The 22,158-nt window shown below is 42.8% G+C and overlaps 1 protein-coding gene across 1 annotated transcript in view; it reads left to right on the forward strand.

Moving 5' to 3' along the window:
• Positions 1-22,158, forward strand: part of LOC311130034 (ankyrin-3-like) — a 94,003-nt gene that overhangs the window by 27,677 nt on the left and 44,168 nt on the right. Inside the window, exons 16-24 of the mRNA XM_084162651.1 lie at positions 112-210; positions 7,638-7,835; positions 11,074-11,172; positions 11,849-11,947; positions 12,225-12,323; positions 12,565-12,660; positions 13,617-13,689; positions 13,918-13,974; positions 18,606-18,729. Coding sequence (XP_084018777.1) covers positions 112-210; positions 7,638-7,835; positions 11,074-11,172; positions 11,849-11,947; positions 12,225-12,323; positions 12,565-12,660; positions 13,617-13,689; positions 13,918-13,974; positions 18,606-18,729 — 944 coding nt within the window. The remainder of the gene's footprint in view (positions 1-111; positions 211-7,637; positions 7,836-11,073; positions 11,173-11,848; positions 11,948-12,224; positions 12,324-12,564; positions 12,661-13,616; positions 13,690-13,917; positions 13,975-18,605; positions 18,730-22,158) is intronic.

The following is a 22,158-nucleotide window of genomic DNA, read 5'->3' on the forward strand; positions in this document are numbered from 1 at the left end:
CAGCTCCATGGCTTTTCCTTCTGTTCTGATTATGTTCTGGCTTCCCCCCTCCTGGTGCTTTGGTGTTTGGGCTCCTTCTAACGCCGTGTTGCATGTGTGTGTGTGTTTTAGAGTGGGCTAACTCCACTGCATGTAGCTGCTCACTACGATAATCAGAGAGTGGCTCTACTGCTTCTGGATCAGGGAGCATCTCCCCACGCCGCCGCCAAGGTACTTCACTCAAACACACAATGTCATACACAACCACACACACCATATCAAGCATAATGGGACTAGTACCATATCTTGGTACCGGAACCCCCTGTATATAGCCTCGTTATTGTTATATAATTTTATTGTGTTACTTTCCTATTTAATTTTTTGACTTTAGCTTATTTAGTAAATATTTTCTTAACTGTATTTCTTGAACTGCATTGTTGGTTAAGGGCTTGTAAGTAAGCATTTCACGGTAAGATCTACACCTGTTGTACTCGGCGCATGTGACAAATAACATTTGATTTGATTTGACCATACTGATTTGGGTCCATTGATCTGATTACAGTTTATTTTTCTTTTCGCTTTGGTACAATTTTCACAAGTATGTGGTGAATTCTCTAAACTCTTAGTACAAAACTCCAAACTGGTAACACTTGTAATGCAGCCAGTATACATTCAAAACCTTTCATTGTGCATTCATTTTGTTTGTAGACATCTTGCGCCACACAACCATTGATCCAAAATATAAGTTGAATCATCATACCTTCTCAATTTAGTTATTTTAACAACCAGTTAATCCAATAGCAACAAATGCAACATACTGTACATGTTTCAAAATGGCCCTTTGAATGTAGTATGCTACAGTACTGTAAATTACAGTACATTACACTGTTTTCACATTGACTGAACATCACATTTCCATAATTTCTATCCCATGTGTGATCAAGGGTGTGATCACTGAATACATCTTTCATAATGTAATCAAATGAAAGAAATGAAAGAAAGCTGGTTGAGAGAATGCCAAGAGTGTGCAAAGCTGTCATCAAGGTAAAGGGTGGCTACTTTGAAGAATCTCAAATATAAAATATATTTTGATTTGTTTAACACTTTTTTGGTTACTACATGATTCCATATGTGTTATTTCATAGTTTTGATGTCTTCACTATTATTCTACAATGTAGAAAATAGTAAAAATAAAGAAAAACCCTTGAATGAGTATGTGTGTCCAAACCTTTGACTGGTACTGTATGTCTCAATTTAAATCATTGCATGCCTCATCTATGGCCTGAAGGATGGTGGTACACTCATGGGGAAGGCAATCATACATCTTCCAGCTGTATTGTAATCATGTATTGTATTTTACAGTATTGTATTGTACTTCTGTATTGTAGTGGTCCTGTTTGTGGCTCAGTTGATAAGAGCATGGCACTAGCAACACCAGAGGTGTAGGTTCGATTCCCACTGGGGTCACATACCAAAATGTGTGGAATGTTGACACTTTGGATAAAAGAGTCTGCTATGTAAATGGCATATATTACAGTATTATAGTACTGCATTGGCCAGCAACTTTTGGATAGATGTTTACTGTATAGGGGATGCATTTCTTTCTTGTTTTGGACTTTCTGGATTATTTACGTATTGGTATTGTTTTGTATTGATATTGTATTACTGCACTGTAGGAGCTAGAAACACAAGCATTTCGCTGCACCTGCGGTAACATCTGCTAATCTGTGTACGCGACCAATAAACTTTGATTTGATTTGTGACTGAAGTAATAGTTATCATCATAGTAGAACATTCATACTTTTTTTGTTTCATACTTTTTATTTCTACTTTACAGACATACATTTTCATTATGTAGTTCTCAAAATCTGAAGTACAAACCAGTTTACATGTAAAATCTATAGGTTTACCAAACGTTTAAGTGATCATCAATTAAGAGCAGTAGGATTAAGTAATAGTCAAATGTATTTTTAATGAAAGAGAAGAGAATCGTATGTAATGAAACATTGCATTGTGAAAGGCAATAACTTTATATGAACCTGTATTGGAATGTGAAACATGTATTTGTAGATGAAACACTGATTAGGTTTGGTGAAAAAGTGCTGTATGATTTTGTGTGTTTTACTTAGTCAATTGAAAATGTGCCTTTTTGATGATTTTTTGAGTTTTGTATTAAGAGTTGTGAAAATGTACCACATACTGTAAAGCAGGCATAATGAAGATTTTTTACCTTTTGGTCCACAGTACCAGCTGATAACCATTACAGTACCAGCTGATAACGAACTGATGAACCATTCATTAATTTGTGTTTTTTATACACTTACTAATAATAATACGTCATTTAGCAGATGCTTTTATCCAAAGCGACTTACAGTCATGCGTGCATACATTTTTGTGTATGGGTGGTCCCGGGGATCGAACCCACTACCTTGGCGTTACAAGCGCCGTGCTCTACCAGCTGAGCTACAGAGGACCACTTAAATGTGTTTACATTTGTTTGTTGTCTCTTGTCCTTGGCCTGTGTTTTCTTTGACATTGTCTGTGAGAGTTGGGTTTAATATTTGGATTGGCTTAACTTTAAATACATCTAGTAGCTGAAAGAGTACACTTCAGTAAAAGGTACATCATGCTACAAACTGATTGTTTTATTAACCAATGATGATGAGAACAGGAGAGGATAGGAGTGATTACACTTCCATTGCTGTCTTTCAAAGAGGAACAATGTATGATATAGTATATATGCTATTGTGTGATAGGATTCAGTGCTAAGTTGACTGCTTCATACTGCTTGTTTGTCATGACTGTCACAGCCTTCTGTGTGGTCCTATAGAAAAGCATGGTAACTTAGTTACTGCTGTTGTTGAACCGCATAACAGTCAGACGAAGCTCTACATGTGCCAGAGTGGACCATGCCCAGTGACTTAGGGTCACCTTTTGGTTGTCTTGTGGTCGTACAGGCCCTGCTGTAGTGTTGGAAATCATGCTCAGGCTGTCCACTTACATCCAATAAAACTCTCTTGGATGGAGAAACATTGAAGCCTTGTAAAACAATATTTCTCTCTTTCTCTCTCCTTCTATACAGTGCCTTCAGAATGTATTCACACCCCTTTACTTTTTCCACATTTTGTTGTGCTAAAAATTGGATAAAAATTGATTTAATTGTAAAAAATATTGTAAACAACCTACACAAAATACACTAATGTAAAAGTGGAATAATGATTTATGTAAAATTGAACACTAATATATCTTGATTAAGTAAGTATTCAACCCCCTGAGTCAAAACATATTAAAATCACCTTTGGCGGTGATTACAGCTGTGAGTCTTTCTGGGTAAGTCTCTAAGAGCTTTGCACACCTGGATTGTACAATATTTGCACATTATTTTATTAAATCATTATTTAAGATCTGTCAAGTTGGTTGTGGATCATTGCTAGACAACCATTTTCAAGTCTTGCTATAGATTTTCAAGCCAATTTAAGTCAAAACTGTAACTAGGCCACTCAGGAACATTCAGTGTCATCTTGGTAACCAACTCCAGTGTATATTTGGCCTTGTGTTTTAGGTAATTGTCCTGTTTAAAGGTGAATTTGTCTCCCAGTGTCTGTTGAAAAGCAGACAGAACCAAGTTTTCCTCTAAGATTTTGCCTGTGCTTAGCTCTATTCCGTTTCTTTTTCTCAACAAAAAAACCTGCCTAGTCCCTGCCGATGACAAGCATACCCATAACATGATGCAGCCACCACCATGCTTGAAAATATGAAGAGTGGTACTTAGTGATATGTTGTGTTGGATTTGCCCCAATCATAACGCTTTGTATTCAGGACAAAAAGTTCATTTCTTTGCCACATTTCTTGCAGTATTACTTTAGTGCCTTATTGCAAACAGGATGCATATTTTGGAATATTTGTATTCTGTACAGGCTTCCTTCTATTCACTCTGTCGATTAGGTTAGTATTGTGGAGTAACTACAATGTTGTTGATCCATCCTCAGTTATGTCCTATCACAGACATTAAACTATGTAACTGTTTTAAAATCACCATTGGCCTCATGGTGAAATCCCTGAACGATTTCCTTCCTCTCCGGCAACTGAGTTAGGAAGGGCACCTGTATCTTTGTAGTGACTGGGTGTATTAATACACCATCCAAAGTGTAATTAATAACTGCATGCTCGAAGGGATATTCAATGTCTGCTTTTTTTTTTAACCCATCTACCCAATAGGTGCCCTTCTTTGCAGACCATTGGAAAAGTCTCCCTGGTCTTTATGGTTGAATCTGTGCTTGAAATTCACTGCTTGACTGAGGGACCTTACATTTAATTGTATATGTGGGGTACAGAGATGGGGTAAACACTATTATTGCACACAGAGTGAGTCTATGCAATTTATTATGTGACTTGTTACGCACATTTTTACTCCTGAACTTATTTAGGCTTGCCATAACAAAAGGGTTGAATACTTATTGACTCAAGACATTTAGCCTTTCAGTTTTTATTAATTTGTAAACATTTCTACAAAACATAGCACCACTTTGACATTATGGGGTATTGTGTGTAGATCAGTGACACAAAATCTCAATTTAATTAATTTTAAATTCAGGCTGTAACAACAAAATGTGGAAAAAGTCAAGGGGTGTGAATACTTTCTGAAGGCACTGTAAATCTGTGTTAACAAGCTACAGTCAGTGTCTCTTATCTACTTTCAGTGTTTTGGAAAATAAACTAAATATTCTCTAGGAAGCTTAGGCTTGGCTTGGTGAAATGTTGAGATTAAGGTTTATAAGTCACATGACAGGAAACAGTCTATGTGTTTCTCAGCTGCCTGCCCCTTTGGCTTCAGTCACAGCAGACACACACAGAGACAGACAGATAGACAGACTGTCACGCCCTGGCTCTGGGGACTCTAGTATGTTGAGCCAGGGTGTGAGTTTTCATTTGTGTTCGTTCTAGTATTGTGTTTCTATGTTGGCCAGTATGGTTCTCAATCAGAGGCAACGTGAATCAGCTGTTGCTTGTTGTCTCTGATTGGGAACCATACTTAGTCAGCCTGTTTCCCACAGTATGGTGTGGGATCTTGTTCCTTTTGGTTTGTGTTTGTACCGTAGGACTTCACGTATCGTTTGTTGTTTTGTTCGTGTAACATTAATAAAAAGCATGTTCACCTTCCACGCTGCGCCTTGGTCCTCTGTTCCCGACGATCGTGACAGAAGTTCCCACCAAGACTGGACCAAGCAGCGTGTCCAGGAGCCATCGCCAGGGAGATCTCTAGCGGATCTCCTTCGCCTCCTCGACTGGGTCAAGCCGTGTGAGGAAGAGAGGGGCTTGACTTGGAAGCAGAAGGGCGAAAGGCTGGCAAGAGATATGGAGACCTGGTCCACGGGTAGGAGAGAAGCCCAGAATTTTTAGGGGGGGGCTCACGCCGTGGACGACGGGGCAGCAGGAGACCGCCATAGAGCGGCCCAGCGGGTTGGCAGAGGAGGCCACCAGGTTACGGGGGCCACTGGTCAAAAAGGGGAAGGAAGGTGTAGAGGCACGGCGAGAGGTACTGGGGTGTGTTACCAGTCCGGTCCGGCCCGTTCCTGATCCCTGCGTAGGGCCAGTGGTGTGTGTCCCCAGTACGGTCCGGTCTGTTCCTGTCCCTTGCACCGAGCCTGTGGTGCGCGTCGCCAGCCCAGTCCGGTCCATTCCTGCTCTCCGCACCAAGTCAGTGGTGCGCTTCGTCAGCCCGGTCCGGCCCGCTCCTGCTCCCCGCACCAAGCCAATGGTGCGCGTCGCCAGCCCGGTCCGGCCCGCTCCTGCTCCCCGCACCAAGCCTATGGTGAGCGTCGCCAGCCCGGTCCGGCCCGTTCCTGCTCCCCACACCAAGCCAGTGGTGTGCGTCGTCAGTCCGGCACGGCCCGTGCCTGTTCCACCGGTGCCTGGTCCGGCACCGGTCAGCTGCTTCACGCCGGAGCTAGAGCAATCCGCTCCACCAGTGTGCAGTCCAGCTCCGGCCAGCGGGGCCAGACCGGACCAGGGGTACTTTAGGGGGTTGGAGAGGGAGTGGGGATCATGCCCGGAGCCGGATCCGCCGCCAAGGCGGAGTGCCCACCCGGTCCCTCCCCTGTGGTGTTTGGTTGGCGCGGCCGGAGTCCGCGCCTTTGGGGGGGGTACTGTCACGCCCTGGCTCTGGGGACTCTAGTATGTTGAGCCAGGGTGTGAGTTTTCATTTGTTTTTCGTTCTAGTTTTGTAGTTCTATGTTGGCCAGTGTGGTTCTCAATCAGAGGCAACGTGTATCAGCTGTTGCTTGTTGTCTCTGATTGGGAACCATACTTAAGCAGCCAGTTTTCCCAGTGTTTGTGGGATCTTGTTCCTGTGTAGGTTTGTGTTTTGCACCTTTGGACGTTACGTATCGATTTGTTGTTTTTGTTCGTGTAATCATTATTTAATAAATATGTTCACCTTCCACGCTGCGCCTTGGTCCTCTGTATCCGACGATCGTGACACAGACAGAGAGATGGAAAACTGGAAAATTATACTGTCTGGAAAGCCAATGACCCAAAACAGTCGTAGAATAAGAAAAACAAATCTGATTTAATGCATGTAGTCTTACTGTGTCATCAACTGTGATATGATATGCTTGTTATCATGGTATGAACTAATATTACTGCCTTGCACTGAGTTACCTTCTTTCTTATATGACAGTCGAAGTAGGTGTCAAGAGCTTGTCTTGCTTTTCCACATCTGCCTACTGCCTCTACCCATGTTCTCGGCTCTCTTTATTACATCCCCCACCGCCCTGCACCCCTTGGACTTTCCATGGCGTTAAAGCCCACCTGTAGTGTCATACCACCAGTGGAGCTCCTCTAACAGTTCTCTCCAGGGAAACCCTTTGGGATGTTGGGATGGATCTGGCTTTAACACCCAGCCAAAAACTCTTGTTCTACCTGCCTGCCGCTATTGTTGTTTAGTAGTGTGTGTCCAGTGAAGGGAGAAGAGGGTGAAACATGTTGTTTCTGTTAACATCACCCTGGTGGTTGAAATGTGTCTGACAAGACTATTTTAATTATTTAAATAAAACAAAAGATATCCCTAGGCTAACCAAGGCCTTAAGTTAAATCTTGCACCTAGCTAAGATTATGGAATGTTTACAGTGTACTGTGTGTTATAATCTCTTTATCTAGAACCCAAATGAGGTCCCATACAGATAAATATTTGGAAAAATAATAGAATAGAGTAGAATAGAGCAGGGGGCATAAACACACTGCAATTTAAACTTAAAAACTGCAAATGGCACAATCTGCCCCATGGCAAATGTGTAGAATTGCAAGAAATTAGCTTTAAAACTGCTAACTGTTCTCTTTGCCCAAGGCAAAACGTGTAGAATTGCAGGAAAGTAGCTGCAAAATGTTCTCTCTGATGCCAAGAGGAGGGCCTTTAAAATATTATTTCCCAGGGCCTGAGACTTGATTTCTCCGGTCATGTACTGAAGTCATAGTAAAACTGCTTGTATGGTATTTTCATCACACTCTAAAGTAAGAGTTGTGTTCTGATATTATGAGGGGGTCCATGATGAATTTGCTATCACAAAAGGGGTCCCCGATGCTAAAAGGTTTGGGAACTCCTGGAATAGAGTACACTCAGAGAGTGCTGAATACCTTTCCCCTGTGTCTCTTCTTCTTAGAATGGCTACACACCCCTCCACATAGCTGCCAAGAAGAACCAGATGGACATAGGGACCACGCTACTTGAGTACGGGGCGGATACCAACGCTGTGACCCGCCAGGGCATCAGCCCTGTTCACCTGGCTGCACAGGAGGGCAGTGTGGACCTGGTCTCTCTGCTGCTCACCAAGAACGCCAATGTCAACATGGGCAACAAGGTAACACACACACTGTGTATACACATACAGACAGACATACAAAGCACACACACAGGTGCACACACAGCACAAACACAGCACACTATACTACATTCACATAAACACACACACACACACAACACACGCACACTCTCACCTGGTCTCACAGGAGGGTAACATGTGGAAATTATATTTTTACAGCTCAACACTCATAGGCCTCAAGACCCATCAATACCTTGGACACACACACTCATATAGAACACTACTGTTCACATGCACACATACACAACAGGATGGCGCCGACAGACATGGTCGCCCTGTTTCTACAGTGGGGAAAAAAAGTATTTAGTCAGCCCCTAATTGTGCAAGTTCTCCCACTTAAAAAGATGAGAGAGGCCTGTAATTCTCATCATAGGTACACGTCAACTATGACAGACAAAATGAGAAAAAAAATCCAGAAAATCACATTGTAGGATTTTTAATGAATTTATTTGCAAATTATGGTGGAAAATAAGTATTTGGTCACCTACAAACAAGCAAGATTTCTGGCTCTCACAGACCTGTAACTTCTTCTTTAAGAGGCTCCTCTGTCCTCCACTCGTTACCTGTATTAATGGCACCTGTTTGAACTTGTTATCAGTATAAAAGACACCTGTCCACAACCTCAAACAGTCACACTCCAAACTCCACTATGGCCAAGACCAAAGGGCTGTCAAAGGACACCAGAAACAAAATTGTAGACCTGCACCAGGCTGGGAAGACTGAATCTGCAATAGGTAAGCAGCTTGGTTTGAAGAAATCAACTGTCGGAGCAATTATTAGGAAATGGAAGACATACAAGACCACTGATAATCTCCCTCGATCTGGGGCTCCACGCAAGATCTCATACCGTGGGGTCAAAATGATCACAAGAACGGTGAGCAAAAATCCCAGAACCACACGGGGGGACCTAGTGAATGACCTGCAGAGAGCTGGGACCAAAGTAACAAAGCCTACCATCAGTAACACACTACGCCGCCAGGGACTCAAATCCTGCAGTGCCAGACATGTCCCCCTGCTTAAGCCAGTACATGTCCAGGCCCATCTGAAGTTTGCTAGAGTGCATTTGGATGATCCAGAAGAGGATTGGGAGAATGTCATATGGTCCGTGTTGCCCAGCGACAGCCCCAAAACATCACTGCTCTAGAGGAAATCTGCATGGAGGAATGGGCCAAAATACCAGCAACAGTGTGTGAAAACCTTGTGAAGACTTACAGAAAACATTTGACCTGTGTCATTGCCAACAAAGGGTATATAACAAAGTATTGAGAAACTTTTGTTATTGACCAAATACTTATTTTCCACCATAATTTGCAAATAAATTCATAAAAAATCCTACAATGTGATTTTCTGGATATTTTTTTCTCATTTTGTCTGTCATAGTTTACGTGTACCTATGATGAAAATTACAGGCCTCTCTCATCTTTTTAAGTGGGAGAACTTGCACAATTGGTGGCTGACTAAATACTTTTTTTCCCCACTGTAGCTCCTAGCCAACTTTGCAGTATTTTTAGTTAGTTCTTACATTATTTGCGCAGAACTTTTCTTGGATTATTTACCGACAGCTGAAAATAACTTTTGGATATTAGATCGACAGTCACTCACCAGGATTTTGACCAGAAATGTGAATTCCCTGAATTTGATTCTTTATTTGAACTTCCAGAGGCAAGGAGTAGGCTCTTAGTCAGACTCAGGAGGCGTACTCTGTTTTATGGAATCATGTCTCTCTCCGGATATACTGTCCCCTCCATTCAGCCAGCGGGGTTCTCTGTCCATCACGCGGACAGGAAGAAAGAACTCTCCGGGAAAAAGAGAGGTGTATGTTTCATGGTTAACAACTCATGGTGTGATTGTGGTAACGTACAGAAACTCAAATCCTTTTGTTCTCCCAATCTGGAATACCTCACCATCAAATGCCGACCGAGATAATTTTCCTCTCAAGGAACTACACTGGACTTTGTGCAAACTGGAAAACGCAAATCCTGAGGCTACATTAATTGTACGTGGGTACATGAATAAAGGAAATCAGGAAAACGCTACCTAAGTTTTATCTCCTGTGCTACTCGCTCATCAAGCACTCTTGACCATTGCTACTCCCCCGCCCTCCCTTTGGCAAATCAGATCACGCCTCCATTTTGCTCCTCCCCTCCTATAGGCAGAAACTTAAACAGGAAGTACCCGTGTTAAGGAATGTTCAACGTTGGTCTGACCAATCGAAATCTATGCTTCAAGATTGTTTTGATCACGCAGACTGGGAAATCTCCCGGGCTGCCTCTGAGAATAGTATTGACGTATACACTGACTCTGTGACTGAGTTCATCAGGAAGTGCATAAAGAATGCTGTTCCCACTGTGACGATTAGAACTTATCCAAACCAAAAACCATGGATAGATGTCAGAGAGACTGAAAAACAGCTTCTATCTCCAGGCCATCAGACCATTAAATAGTCACCACTAGCCGGACTCTGTCCAGTACCCTGCCCTGAATTTAGTCAGCGTTACTAGCCAGCTACCACCCTGTACTCTGACCTGCACCTTAGAGACTGCTGCCCTATGTACATAGTCATTGAACACTGGTCACTTTAATTATGTTTACATACTGTTTATCCACTTTATATTTTTATACTGTATTCTAGTCCAGGCTCATCCTATATAACTACTATATTTCTTAATTTAATTATTTTTGGGGGATTTGTGTGTATTGCTTTGTATTGTTAGGTATTACTGCACTGTTGGAGCTAGAACCATAAGCATTTCACTGCACCTGCGATAACATCTGCAAAATATGTGTATGCGACCAATAAAATTAGATTTTTGATTTGATTTGACAACCACAGACACATGTAACCAAAGGCACATACATAGACATACCAGTGGCCAGGCTTTTCTGGGGCTGATTTAAGCCCGCTAATATTAGCCTAGAGGGCCTGTGTCATCGTAATGAGCACTAGTTGAAGGCAGATTAACACCTCTCGCCACATTAGCATAGTGGATTAGACCACAGCTGAGTCTCTCATTTTCCCTGATGCTTTTTACTGAGTTCAAAAGCAGCCGCAGGATTTTCAAAACAACCTCCCTGCTAGCTAATGTCCTATCCCTGTTACTTTTTAAAAACGTGGATGAAAAGACGCTTTGCTTTGACAAAGCTGCGATCCCCCAGCCATGAAAAAGGCATTCTAACCGTGTGTGTGTGTCTATGCGCGCATGCATGTCTCTTTCAGAGCGGTCTCACACCTCTCCACTTAGCGGCGCAGGAGGACAAAGTCAACGTGGCAGAAGTCCTGCTCAACCAGGGCGCGGACATCGACCCTGAGACAAAGGTGAAGGTCACGCTGTTTCTACGGCAACCACAGGGAACAGACCGTACAGACTATCACAGTGAAAGCCTGTGGGACAAAGAGATGCCCTTGATTTCAACTCTCCTCTGTCAATCATAGACCAGGGGTTATAGATGGTTAATTCATGTGTTTAGAATAGTGCATTAAATAAGTGCTAAAGATAAACACCTACCCACACACACACACCTGTTCTCAGGTGAGCCATGAATAAAGGATAGGAGGACACCTGAGTGACAGGTGTTTGTGTCTGTACATGCGGCACTACCAGTAACCTCCCCTGCTTCATGCAGAAGACCGCCCATTGTCGTCACCCCCCCCCCCCCCCCCCCCCCCCCACAAACACAGACAGAGACCTACAGCAGCTCAAGGTTACACAGCATGAGGTTACACACTGTGTTTGTGCTGACAGCACACTGGTTGAAAGCCAAGGCTGTTCATCCATTCATCTTTTCTATCAGGTGTTTCTAATAGAGAAGTGTTATTAAGTTCTTGATGTATAATAGGAATTTTGTGTCACACTTGTGTAAAGTTAATGTTAGTTACGTCCTACACACACGAGGGCTGTGACGTCACAGGACGAGAAGTAACAAGCTCACATCTTCCTTTCTTTCTCTCTATTGTTCCCCCTCTCTCTGTCCCTTTCCCTTGGGTAAAACAGATGGGATACACTCCGCTGCATGTGGCTTGTCACTATGGCAACGTCAAGATGGCAAACTTCCTCATACAGAACCAGGCCAGAGTTGATGGCAAAACAAAGGTAAACAACTGAAGATCTCTCCCATGTGGTGTTCATTTGAGCGTATTTACCTTTGTCAGGTTATGTGTGTGTGTTATTTCACCTCCCTAACACTCTCTTTGTTTTGGTCCCTCCCGCTCTCCCTCCCTTGCTGCCCCACTGTTTGTATTACTATTTTCTCCCCCTTGTTTTCTCTTTGCATTCCCCTTTCCTCACTCCCCTCAATTTCTCCCCATCTCATTCTTTCTCTCACTATCATCCCGCTCATCCCTCCTTTACTCTCTGTCTCTGTCCACAGAACGGCTACACGCCCCTCCACCAGGCGGCGCAGCAGGGTCACACCCAAATCATCAACCTGCTGCTGCAGCACGGAGCCTCAGCCAATCAGCTGACCGTGGTGAGTGAGGCACCATGGGAAAACCTGCTGTCTCAGCAGCTCTCTGACAGAAGCCCCAGTCAGCAGGGATACACAGAAACAAATAGAGCAGCAGGACACATACAATAGTATACTGTACATACATTGTATACTGTACATACACATACACAGCACTAATGTGTCCACAAGAACAAAGTAAAAACACACACATATTACAACCTCCTATCCTTTACACCTCCAATTCTTCTCCTCCTCTTCACAGAACGGGAACACAGCCTTGTCCATTGCCCGTCGCCTTGGTTACATCTCTGTGGTGGACACTCTCATGCCGCTGACTGATGAGAATCTGACCTCTGTGGTAAGACGCCATGCCTGTCTCTTTGTCCATTTGCCTTTGTTTGTCTGTATGTTTATCTTTCTGTAAGTTAGTTTGTCTCTCTGTTTTCCTGCTCGTCTATCTGTTTTCATGTGGACCAGTGTGGCCTAGCCCCATTGTTATTGCTTGTCTTTGTCCAGTGAATATTGCTTCTGGCGCTCAATTTGACTGTAAATCTCAATTGGTGTATTGTACTCATTGATGAGTCTACTCACCTGGCATGAACACAGACCTTTATCTGATACTAATTGTGCAAGCAGACACAGCAGCAGTGGAAGACTTGAGTTGTGTTCCATTGCTGTACTGGTAGCAGGTGTAGATTACGGAAGTGCATACCCAAACACTAGTCCAGTTATCACACGTGAGACACCTTGCAGTACATAACATGCTTATCTCTCTGTGTGTGTTATGGTGCTATGGTAATGCAAAGCAAATATCGATTTGCATTCCTAGTGGATGTAAAACAAATGCAAATCCAGACTAGTGGTCTGTCTCTATGAACAGTATTTGTTACAGTCATCTGACCATGTACTTGGGGTTCACTAAAAGTACAGAATAAATTAATAAACATTAGTTTATTCCTCTGATGAAATTGGGCCGAATCCTAACATGAGGTGTGAAAATACTGTACAACTCAAACCTTGAAATCACTGGATGAGTTACTTATGCGTATCTCAAATTAGTACTTGGCCCTGAAACAGTATACAAGAGTAACTCCATGTGATTCCAGAAATGCTCCCTCACATATTTGATAGTGACCTGTGTGAAAAGCCCAGATTGAATCTCCTGGTGCTCCTCAAATAGCCCCTGAGACCTGATCTGTCCACGTGTCAGGAGGGATGTATTAATAGTGACACCCAGGGCCAAGCAGGGGTCACTGGGTACAGTAGAATTCATCTACATTATTCATGTCTCACTCTTTCCTCTTTTATCACCAGACTACGACAGAAAAACACAAAATGAACGTCCCAGAGACCATGAACGAGTTTCTGGACATGTCTGAAGATGAAGGTATGAGTATATGTGATGATGTGACTGTTGTAAAACGTCCCTTATAACCTAAGCCGTGCATTCCCCCATGAGATGACAGTGGAATCATGTGTTTGGATCCTCGCCAGTTAGGGTTAACCTGGGTTTTGTGTATTCAAACATGAGTGGATGCATCTCATATTTGTGAAAGTGTGCCATTTGACGTGTCTTATTAACATCCCATTTACTGTATGTATTCAAATCACACAGTTAAGGCTAATGTGCCGGAAATTCTCAATGAGGACTGTATTTCAGATGTTGACGAAGGTATTTGCCACATTTTTCTACGCAGTAGTTTTGTTTATGTTTCACTCTTTTCACGTAACCCCATTCCTTCACCTGCGCCTCACCTGTTGGAAAGTAAACCATCTCGCCACATTGCCGATACACTGCTTCACTAACTGTCTGCTGCTGCTAGGAGTTTGCCTGGCTATCTGGAACATAATAGCCAGAACACACCTCTTTCTCTCTGCTTCCTTTCACTGAAATGCAGCTTTCTCTGAGTATCTTGTTTGAGCTATGTATCAGTAGTTGATATCAATGGCTGAAGCATTGTCACCAAATGTACAGTACCAGTCAAAAGTTTGGACACACCTACTCATTCAAGGGTTTTTCTTTATTTTTTACTATTTTTTACATTGTAGAATAATAGTGAAGACATCAAAGCTATGAAATAACACATGGAATCATGTAGTAACCAAAAAACTGTTAAACAAATCAAAATATATTTTATATTTGATATTCTTCAAATAGCCACCCTTTGCATTGATGACAGCTTTGCATGCTCTTGGCAGTCTCTCAACCAGCTTCACCTGGAATGCTTTTCCAACAGTCTTGAAGGAGTTCCCACATATGCTGAGCACTTGTTGGCTGCTTTTCCTTCACTCTGCCGTCCGACTCATCCCAAACCATCTCAATTGGGTTGAGGTCGGGGGATTGTGGAGGCCAGGTCATCTGATGCAGCACTCCATCACTCTCCTTCTTGGTAAAATAGCCCTTACACAGCCTGGAGGTGTGTTGGGTCATTGTCCTGTTGAAAAACAAATGATAGTCCCACTAAGCCCAAACCAGATGGGATGGCGTATCGCTAAAGAATGCTTTGGTAGCCATGCTGGTTAAGTGTGCCTTGAATTCTAAATAAATCACAGACAGTGTCACCAGCAAAGCACCCCCACACCTTAACACCTCCTCCTCCATGCTTTACGGTGGGAACTACACATGAGGAGATAATCTGTTCACCTACACCGCGTCTCACAAAGACACAGCGGTTTGAACCAAAAATCTCAAATTTGGACTCATAAGACCAAAGGACAGATTTCCACCGGTCTAATGGCCATGTCACTTGAACTCTGTGAAGCATTTATTTGGGCTGCAATTTCTGAGGCTGGTAACTCTAATGAACTTACCTCTGCTGCAGAGGATAAGTTCATTAGAGTTACCAGCCTCATAAATTCCTGTGGCGGTCCTCATGAGAGCCAGTTTCATCATAGTGCTTGATGGTTTTGCGACTGCACTTGAAGAAACCTTCTAAGTTCTTGACATTTTCCGTATCGACTGACCTTCATGTCTTAAAGTAATGATGGACTGTTGTTTCTCTTTGAATATTTGAGCAGTTCTTGCCATTATATGGACTTGGTATTTTACCAAATAGGGCTATCTTCCCCCCCGTCACAATACAACTGATTGGCTCAAACGCATTTAAAAAAAAATCCTTTGTTTAACACTTTTTTGGTTACTACATGATTCAATATGTGTTATTTCATAGTTTTTATGTGTTCACTATTATTCTACAATGTAATTGTTTTTTTTTACAAATAAAGAAAAACCCTTGAATGAGTAGGTGTGTCCAAACTTTTGACTGGTAGTGTAAATCAGCAGAGAAAGTAAGCCCTGGAAACAAATTAAGTTTGTGTGTGAGCATTTTGACTTTTCTTTTGCTTGCGATAAGATATGTTTGGTGTGACCTATCCACAGTCATTCTGGTTACACTGCATGTAGCTAAGTATTCGAGCCCTAGAGCAATTTGCTATAAGGGACAGGCCTTCCTTCTGTAAAGCTGAATTAACTTATGTTTTTTCCCACATTCATTATGGGTCATTTAACTTTGTTGCCAAAATACTATGCATGGTAGTTACATGGTATTTCAATATATTTGGTAACAATACAGTAATTATTATACATTCCTTGTAACTACACAGAAACTGTACATGCAACAGATCTGGCCATTTCAGTTATCACCAAGTGTTTGGGAAGCAATTAACGGACACCACTGTAAAATGGATGAGTTTTTCCATGGAGTGTTGCATAGGTAACTGTAGAGAGGGGTGTAGTGTTTCTGTGTCAGATGATACTGCTGGACTCAACAAGTTCCACACACTCATCTGGTGACTGATCAGAGGTGGTGCTTACTGTGTCTACACCAGGGCTGATAAACACACACTGCAATGTTTACTGCTCTTAGTGTTCATGTTATCCTCACAGTTTACTATGTTGCTAAATGGCCTTAAGTGTAAGACCGACCAAGGCAGCTATGCTGAAAAGTCTTACTGAACAATGGTGTTATATCTGGCCATACATTACACCAGTAATTCTAGACAGTCCGTCCACAGTGCATGCCATGGTGCAGACAGAAAAAGTTTACATCTCTCTTAATCTCTTTATCTGGAGGGCAATCCAATTGGCCATGACAGGTCACTCCTGTCCTGCTGTAATCAGAGTGGCACGCTGATTCCACTACCCATTCCTTAGATCACTCTGTCTAAAGTCCTCACAGCATTCTTCTGGGATCAGTGTCCACAGCACAGCCCCTAGGCTGAAAATAACAAGAACAATATATATATTTATATATATATATATATTATTATTTTCAGCCTAGCATAACCCCAGGATATATATGGCGCAGTGGTCTAAGCCACTGCATCGCAGTGCTAGCTGTGCCACTAGAGCTTCTGGTTCGAATCCAGGCTCTGTCGTAGCTGGCCGTGACCGGGAGACCCATGGGGCGGCGCACAATTGGCCCAGCGTCGTTCAGGGTAGGGGAGGGAATGGCCGGCAGGGATGTAGCTCATTTGGTAGAGCATGGCGTTTGCAACGCCAGGATTGTCGGTTCGATTCCCACGGGGGGCCAGTATGAAAAAAAAACAAAATAATGTAAGTCGCTCTGGATAAGAGCATCTGCTAAATGACTCAAATGTAATGAAAAAGTGGTTACCAGTCATAATTGTTGCCTAATTCTCCCAAACTACAAAAATGTGTTGACTTACTGAAGTGTAGGCTACTTTGAGAGACAAAAAGATGCACCAATTATCAGTTTTGGTCCACCCATTTGGAATGCAGCCAGATTTCCACCGTCCACCCCCCTCCTAAGGAAAAAAATCCAGGAGGGGTTCCAGTGGGTTGTCCTTCAAAGCCTTTTTCTCCCTCCAGTCTCACCAAACTGAGTTTATCGCCGTCGTAAAATAAGTACCTCTCTATCCTTCTGCCGCTGTGTTTTTGGTGCCATTCAGCCTCCATTGACAGAGGTGCTATCCGGACTGGTGGACTTTATCTCCAAATCCAATGAGATTAGCTTTCACTGAGCCAACTAGATGCATTAGCAAAGCAACCTCTCTTGTTCCGACCTTAAATGGCATCCTCATTTACTTTTTCGCTCACGGATGTGCTCTACCGGGAAAAGTATGCATAGTTTGAACTTTGTTTGCAGCAGGAGACAGAAGAGCAGCGGCAGAGGTGCAGTCCGCCCCTACACTAGCAACAACTGCAGCAGATACAATAAGTAGGCTTTCGGATAGGCCTTTGCTGGAAGGACAGCCAAACCAAATAATTCAACCTCGGATTCTTTCAGCTGCAACCACATGACTGTATGGGATTTATTTTCTACCTCTCTCGTCTCTCTCTGGATTTATTTGGGGAAGTTAACTGTTCTGCGGATAATTGGAATATAAAGACAAACACGGGAATATAAGAGTGGTGACAGACATGGCAGTTTTTCTATGTAAGTCATGAAGGCTAGGCTGTAGTTCATGGAGGGGTGCTGTCGCATGGATTTGACACAGGGAATTGGTGCATAAAGCCATTTCGTAGTTGTGTGGCAGAATGCAGCACTATTCAGTCGAATATTGTAGGCTACGGGGTAGCTGAGGCGGGAGCCGTGTGTGAGAGAGAGCAAGCTGGGACAGGGAGAAGAGAATTGTTCATGCTGGCATGCTATGACGTTATATTCTTCAGTAGTCTACTGCATTAGCTTTGAAAAACCTACTCACCTTTGATGTTCTACAGTCACTGTGCGAATGGGAGCGTATTTGAATAAAATGTAGCAAAGAGCTGTAGCGACATTGTAGCCCATCTGAGCGAGAGTGCGGCAGAGGTAGGACTGCTGGGGGGAGGGGCTGCAGTGGAAGAGTGAAGTGTTTGTTGCATGCTGGAGTCGGGGAGAAGGGGATAGATTGTCGCGACAAGGACTGCTGTGTTTTTCTCCTTGATAATCGAGGTGCTCTTGCGGCTTGAGTTCTGCTAGCGTTTAACCCTCTGTGCTTTTTGGCTTGAGTGTCAATACAAACTGCGTTTGGTTTTACTGGACAGGAGAGCTATGCTGCAAGTAGCTTTTCTCTATCTCCAAGCTAAGGGACTTCATTAGCCTATGAATAGATTGGAACGGATTTATTACCGTGTCATTCATTTCAAGTAGCCTAGACCTGAGTAGCTGTTATTTAGCTTCACTATAGCCCAATGAGTAGCCTACCAACAGGAGAGCTATGCTGGTCCACTAGTTATCAGAGTGACATTGATAAATTACCCAAGGCCTCTTATAAAGCTGTGGTAAGGTTTTTCTAGGAGTACCGCAATGCTCTTTTTGCCCGGATTGCCTTTGAAGTATTGATGAGGGACTTTTCCACCAGGTGAGGATGCAATGACCGGCGACACTGACAAATATCTGCGGCCCCAGGACCTCAAGGAGCTGGGGGACGACTCTCTCCCACAGGAGGGCTACATGGGGTTCAGCATAGGAGTCCGCTCAGCAAGGTATGTGACCGTATTATGCCATTATATGCTCTTGATTGTGATGTCATGTTTGGCATTGCCACTGTGTTTGTTCATTCCATACACACAGGTTTAAGATGTGCTGATATGTTGATGAAATTGTACGTATGGGAGCAATGCAATTCAAAGACATAGTGGTGATCTAAGTTTCCTTCATAGAAAAATATGTTATGAAGATGTAATAAAGATGTAATACTCCTGGTTCAGCATGGCATCATGATTCAGCAGTTTGAGTATTTTACGGGCCATAGAATGACTATTGTTCAATGTCACTGATACCTACACTTATACTGTACAGTGCATTCGGAAAGTATTCAGACCCCTTGACTTTTGCCACATTTTGTTACGTTTCAGCCTCATTCTAAAATTGATAAAATGTTTTTTCCCCCTCATCAATCTACACACTACCCCATAATGACAAAGCAAAACACTTTTTTAGAAATCTTTGCAAATGTCACATTTACATAAGTATACAGACCCTTTACCCAGTACTTTGTTGAAGCACGTTTGGCAGCGATTACAGCCTTGAGTCTTCTTGTGTATGACGCCACAAGCTTGGCACACCTGTACATTTACATTTACGTCTGTATTTGGGGAGTTTCTCCCATTCTTCTCTGCAGATCCTCTCAGGCTCTGTCAGGTTGGATGGGGAGCGTCGCTGCACAGCTATTTTCAGGTCTCTCCAGAAATGTTCAATCGAGTTCAAGTCCGGGCTCTGGCTGGGCCACTCAAGGACATTCAGAGACTTGTCCTGAAGCCACTCCTGCGTTTTCTTAGCTGTGTGCTTAGGGTTGTTGTCCTGTTGGAAGGTAAAACTTCGCCCCAGTCTGAGGTCCTGAGCGCTCTGGAGCAGGTTTTCATCAAAGATCTCTCTGTACTTTGCTCTGTTCATCTTTCCCTCGATCCTGACTAGTCTCCCAGTCCCTGCCGCTGAAAAACATCCCCACAGCATGATGCTGCCACCACCATGCTTCACCTTAGGGATGGTGCCAGGTTTCCTCCAGACATGACGCTTGGCATTCAGGCCAAAGAGTTCAATCTTGGTTTCATCAGACCAGAGAACCTTGTTTCTCATGGTCTGAGAACCCTTTAGGGGCCTTTTGGCAAACTCCAAGCGGGCTGTCATGTGCCTTTTACTGAGGAGTGGCTTCCGTCTGGCAACTCTACCGTAAAGGCCTGATTGGTGGCGTGCTGCAGAGATGGTTGTCCTTCTGGAAGGTTATCCCATCTCCACAGAGGAACTCTGGAGCTCTGTCAGAGTGACCATCGGGTTCTTGGTCACCTCCCTGACCAAGGCCCTTCTCCCTGATTGCTCAGTTCCTACTGCAGAAATGTTTTGGTACCCTTCCCCACATCTGTGCCGCGACACAATCCTGTCTCCGAGCTCTACGGACAATTCCTTCGACCTCATGGCTTGGGTTTTGCTCTGACATGCACTGTCAACTGTGGGACCTTATATAGACAGGTGTGTGCCTTTCCAAATCATGTCCAATCAATTGAATTTACCACAGGTGGACTCCAATCAAGTTGTAGAAACATCTCAAGGATGATCAATGGAACCAGGATGCTAGTCTCATAGCAAAGTGTCTGAATAATTATGTAAATAAGGTATTTCTATGTTTTAGTTTTTATAAATTTCCAACAACAAAAAACAACAACTGTTTTCGCTTTGTCATTATGGGGTATTGTGTGTAGATTGATGAGGATTTTTTTAAATAAATGTAACAAAATGTGGAAAAAGTCATGGAGTCTGAATACTTTCCAAATGCACTGTACATACTGCCTTTGGTCAGATATGTATACGTTATTGCCCAGTACAGTATTCAAAGAGAGGACAACTAGCTGTTGGCTAAGAGTTGAGTGCCCAGCGGAAAACTGGCAAGTTTGGGTGAAAATACATCACCACATTAGATGAGTATTGTGTATCCCACAGCACATCATTGGCCATCTATTGTGGTGCCCCTGACAGCTGGCAAATGCATGGTGATGCTTGACTGACTAAAAACAACAACAGTGTCAGCCTGTCAGGAAGCAGCACACTGTGGAACAAAACAGCCCAAATACAGAACCACTGTTTGATTAATCATGAAATAAGTGTTAGATCAGCTTTTAAGCAATAATGGATGATGTCAGATGTTTTTAATGTTTATCACATCATGTCACAAAGTCAATATGAGCCGTGAACTCACTTCAGCTCTTCCTGGTTTGATTAATCAAGCCAAGGGGTTTGAACTGGGCTGTGCCATTTTTATAGTCTCTAGAGAAGCTTTCGGAACTTGAAAGGTTACAGTGATGACTGTCCAAATCAAGTGCTTTCTCTCATAAGGTATTGCATCTACTGTATAAACTATGCCTATCCTGTATATTGTGCTATGAGAAACTTGTATCATTCTTCTGTTATTTTAATTGCAGAGTAAACTGGTTGAATATGTGCAGTGAAAAGATATTGCTGACATGACTCTTTGCCGTGCTGGAAATGTAATGCTTTATTATTTCAGTGAATTATTGTATTGATTGATTAATGTATGGTGCCGAGCAGCTGCTTTCTTTTCCCCTTACCTTTCTGTTTATGACATTGGCCTTGCGTGGTTTGCTCTCGGACTGGGCCACACAATCTATTCCACACACACACACGCACGCACGCACGCACACACACACACACACACACACACACACACACACACACACACACACACACACACACACACACACACACACACACACACACACACACACACACACACACACACACAGACTATGAGCCCAGGCTTGTAACATGCCCCATGCAAAAGCAGATCAATGTCACATGAAAATAAAAACACAGCAGGTCTGCTTTTACGTTTTTAAATGCTTTGCTTTTCACCACTCTACTTTTCTTTTCCTTTTTTCTTTCTTGCACCCTGTCTGTTTCTCACTCTAGTCCTAGGATCAGGTAAGAGCAGAAAGCACATTTTCTCGAAACATATTTCCCTCCCCAGACCCATCCTTTGTGTATTGTGACTTCATGAACCATTGTCATTCTTTGTGTGGTATACTTTAAGTTTATTGGTGACTTATTATTTGGAAAACTTATTTTGAGCTCACTAATATTTTCCATTGACACGTTCACCTTATTTTCTCATAAGTCAATATAAACCCCTCATCATTTGCAAATAAACCAAGTAATATTTAACACAAGTTATGAATAGAGTAGACATGAGAAAATAAAAGCGACAGTTATGTGTTGTGACTTAATAATGACATGTGCTTTGGTTTGAGTTTATTAACCCAACTTTTTGGTGTGGTTTAAGGTGACACCCTCCCCTTTAGATTTTTTTTTAAGGTGAAACTTTTTGTAACTTCCAGGGATCAATATGTTTCAGTCCATTTTCAATCAATTGGAGATATTTTAATCCTAAAAAATGACCTATT

The sequence above is a fragment of the Coregonus lavaretus genome, assembly GCF_964263955.1.
Source record: "Coregonus lavaretus genome assembly, chromosome: 1".
NCBI classification, from domain to species: Eukaryota; Metazoa; Chordata; class Actinopteri; order Salmoniformes; family Salmonidae; genus Coregonus; species Coregonus lavaretus.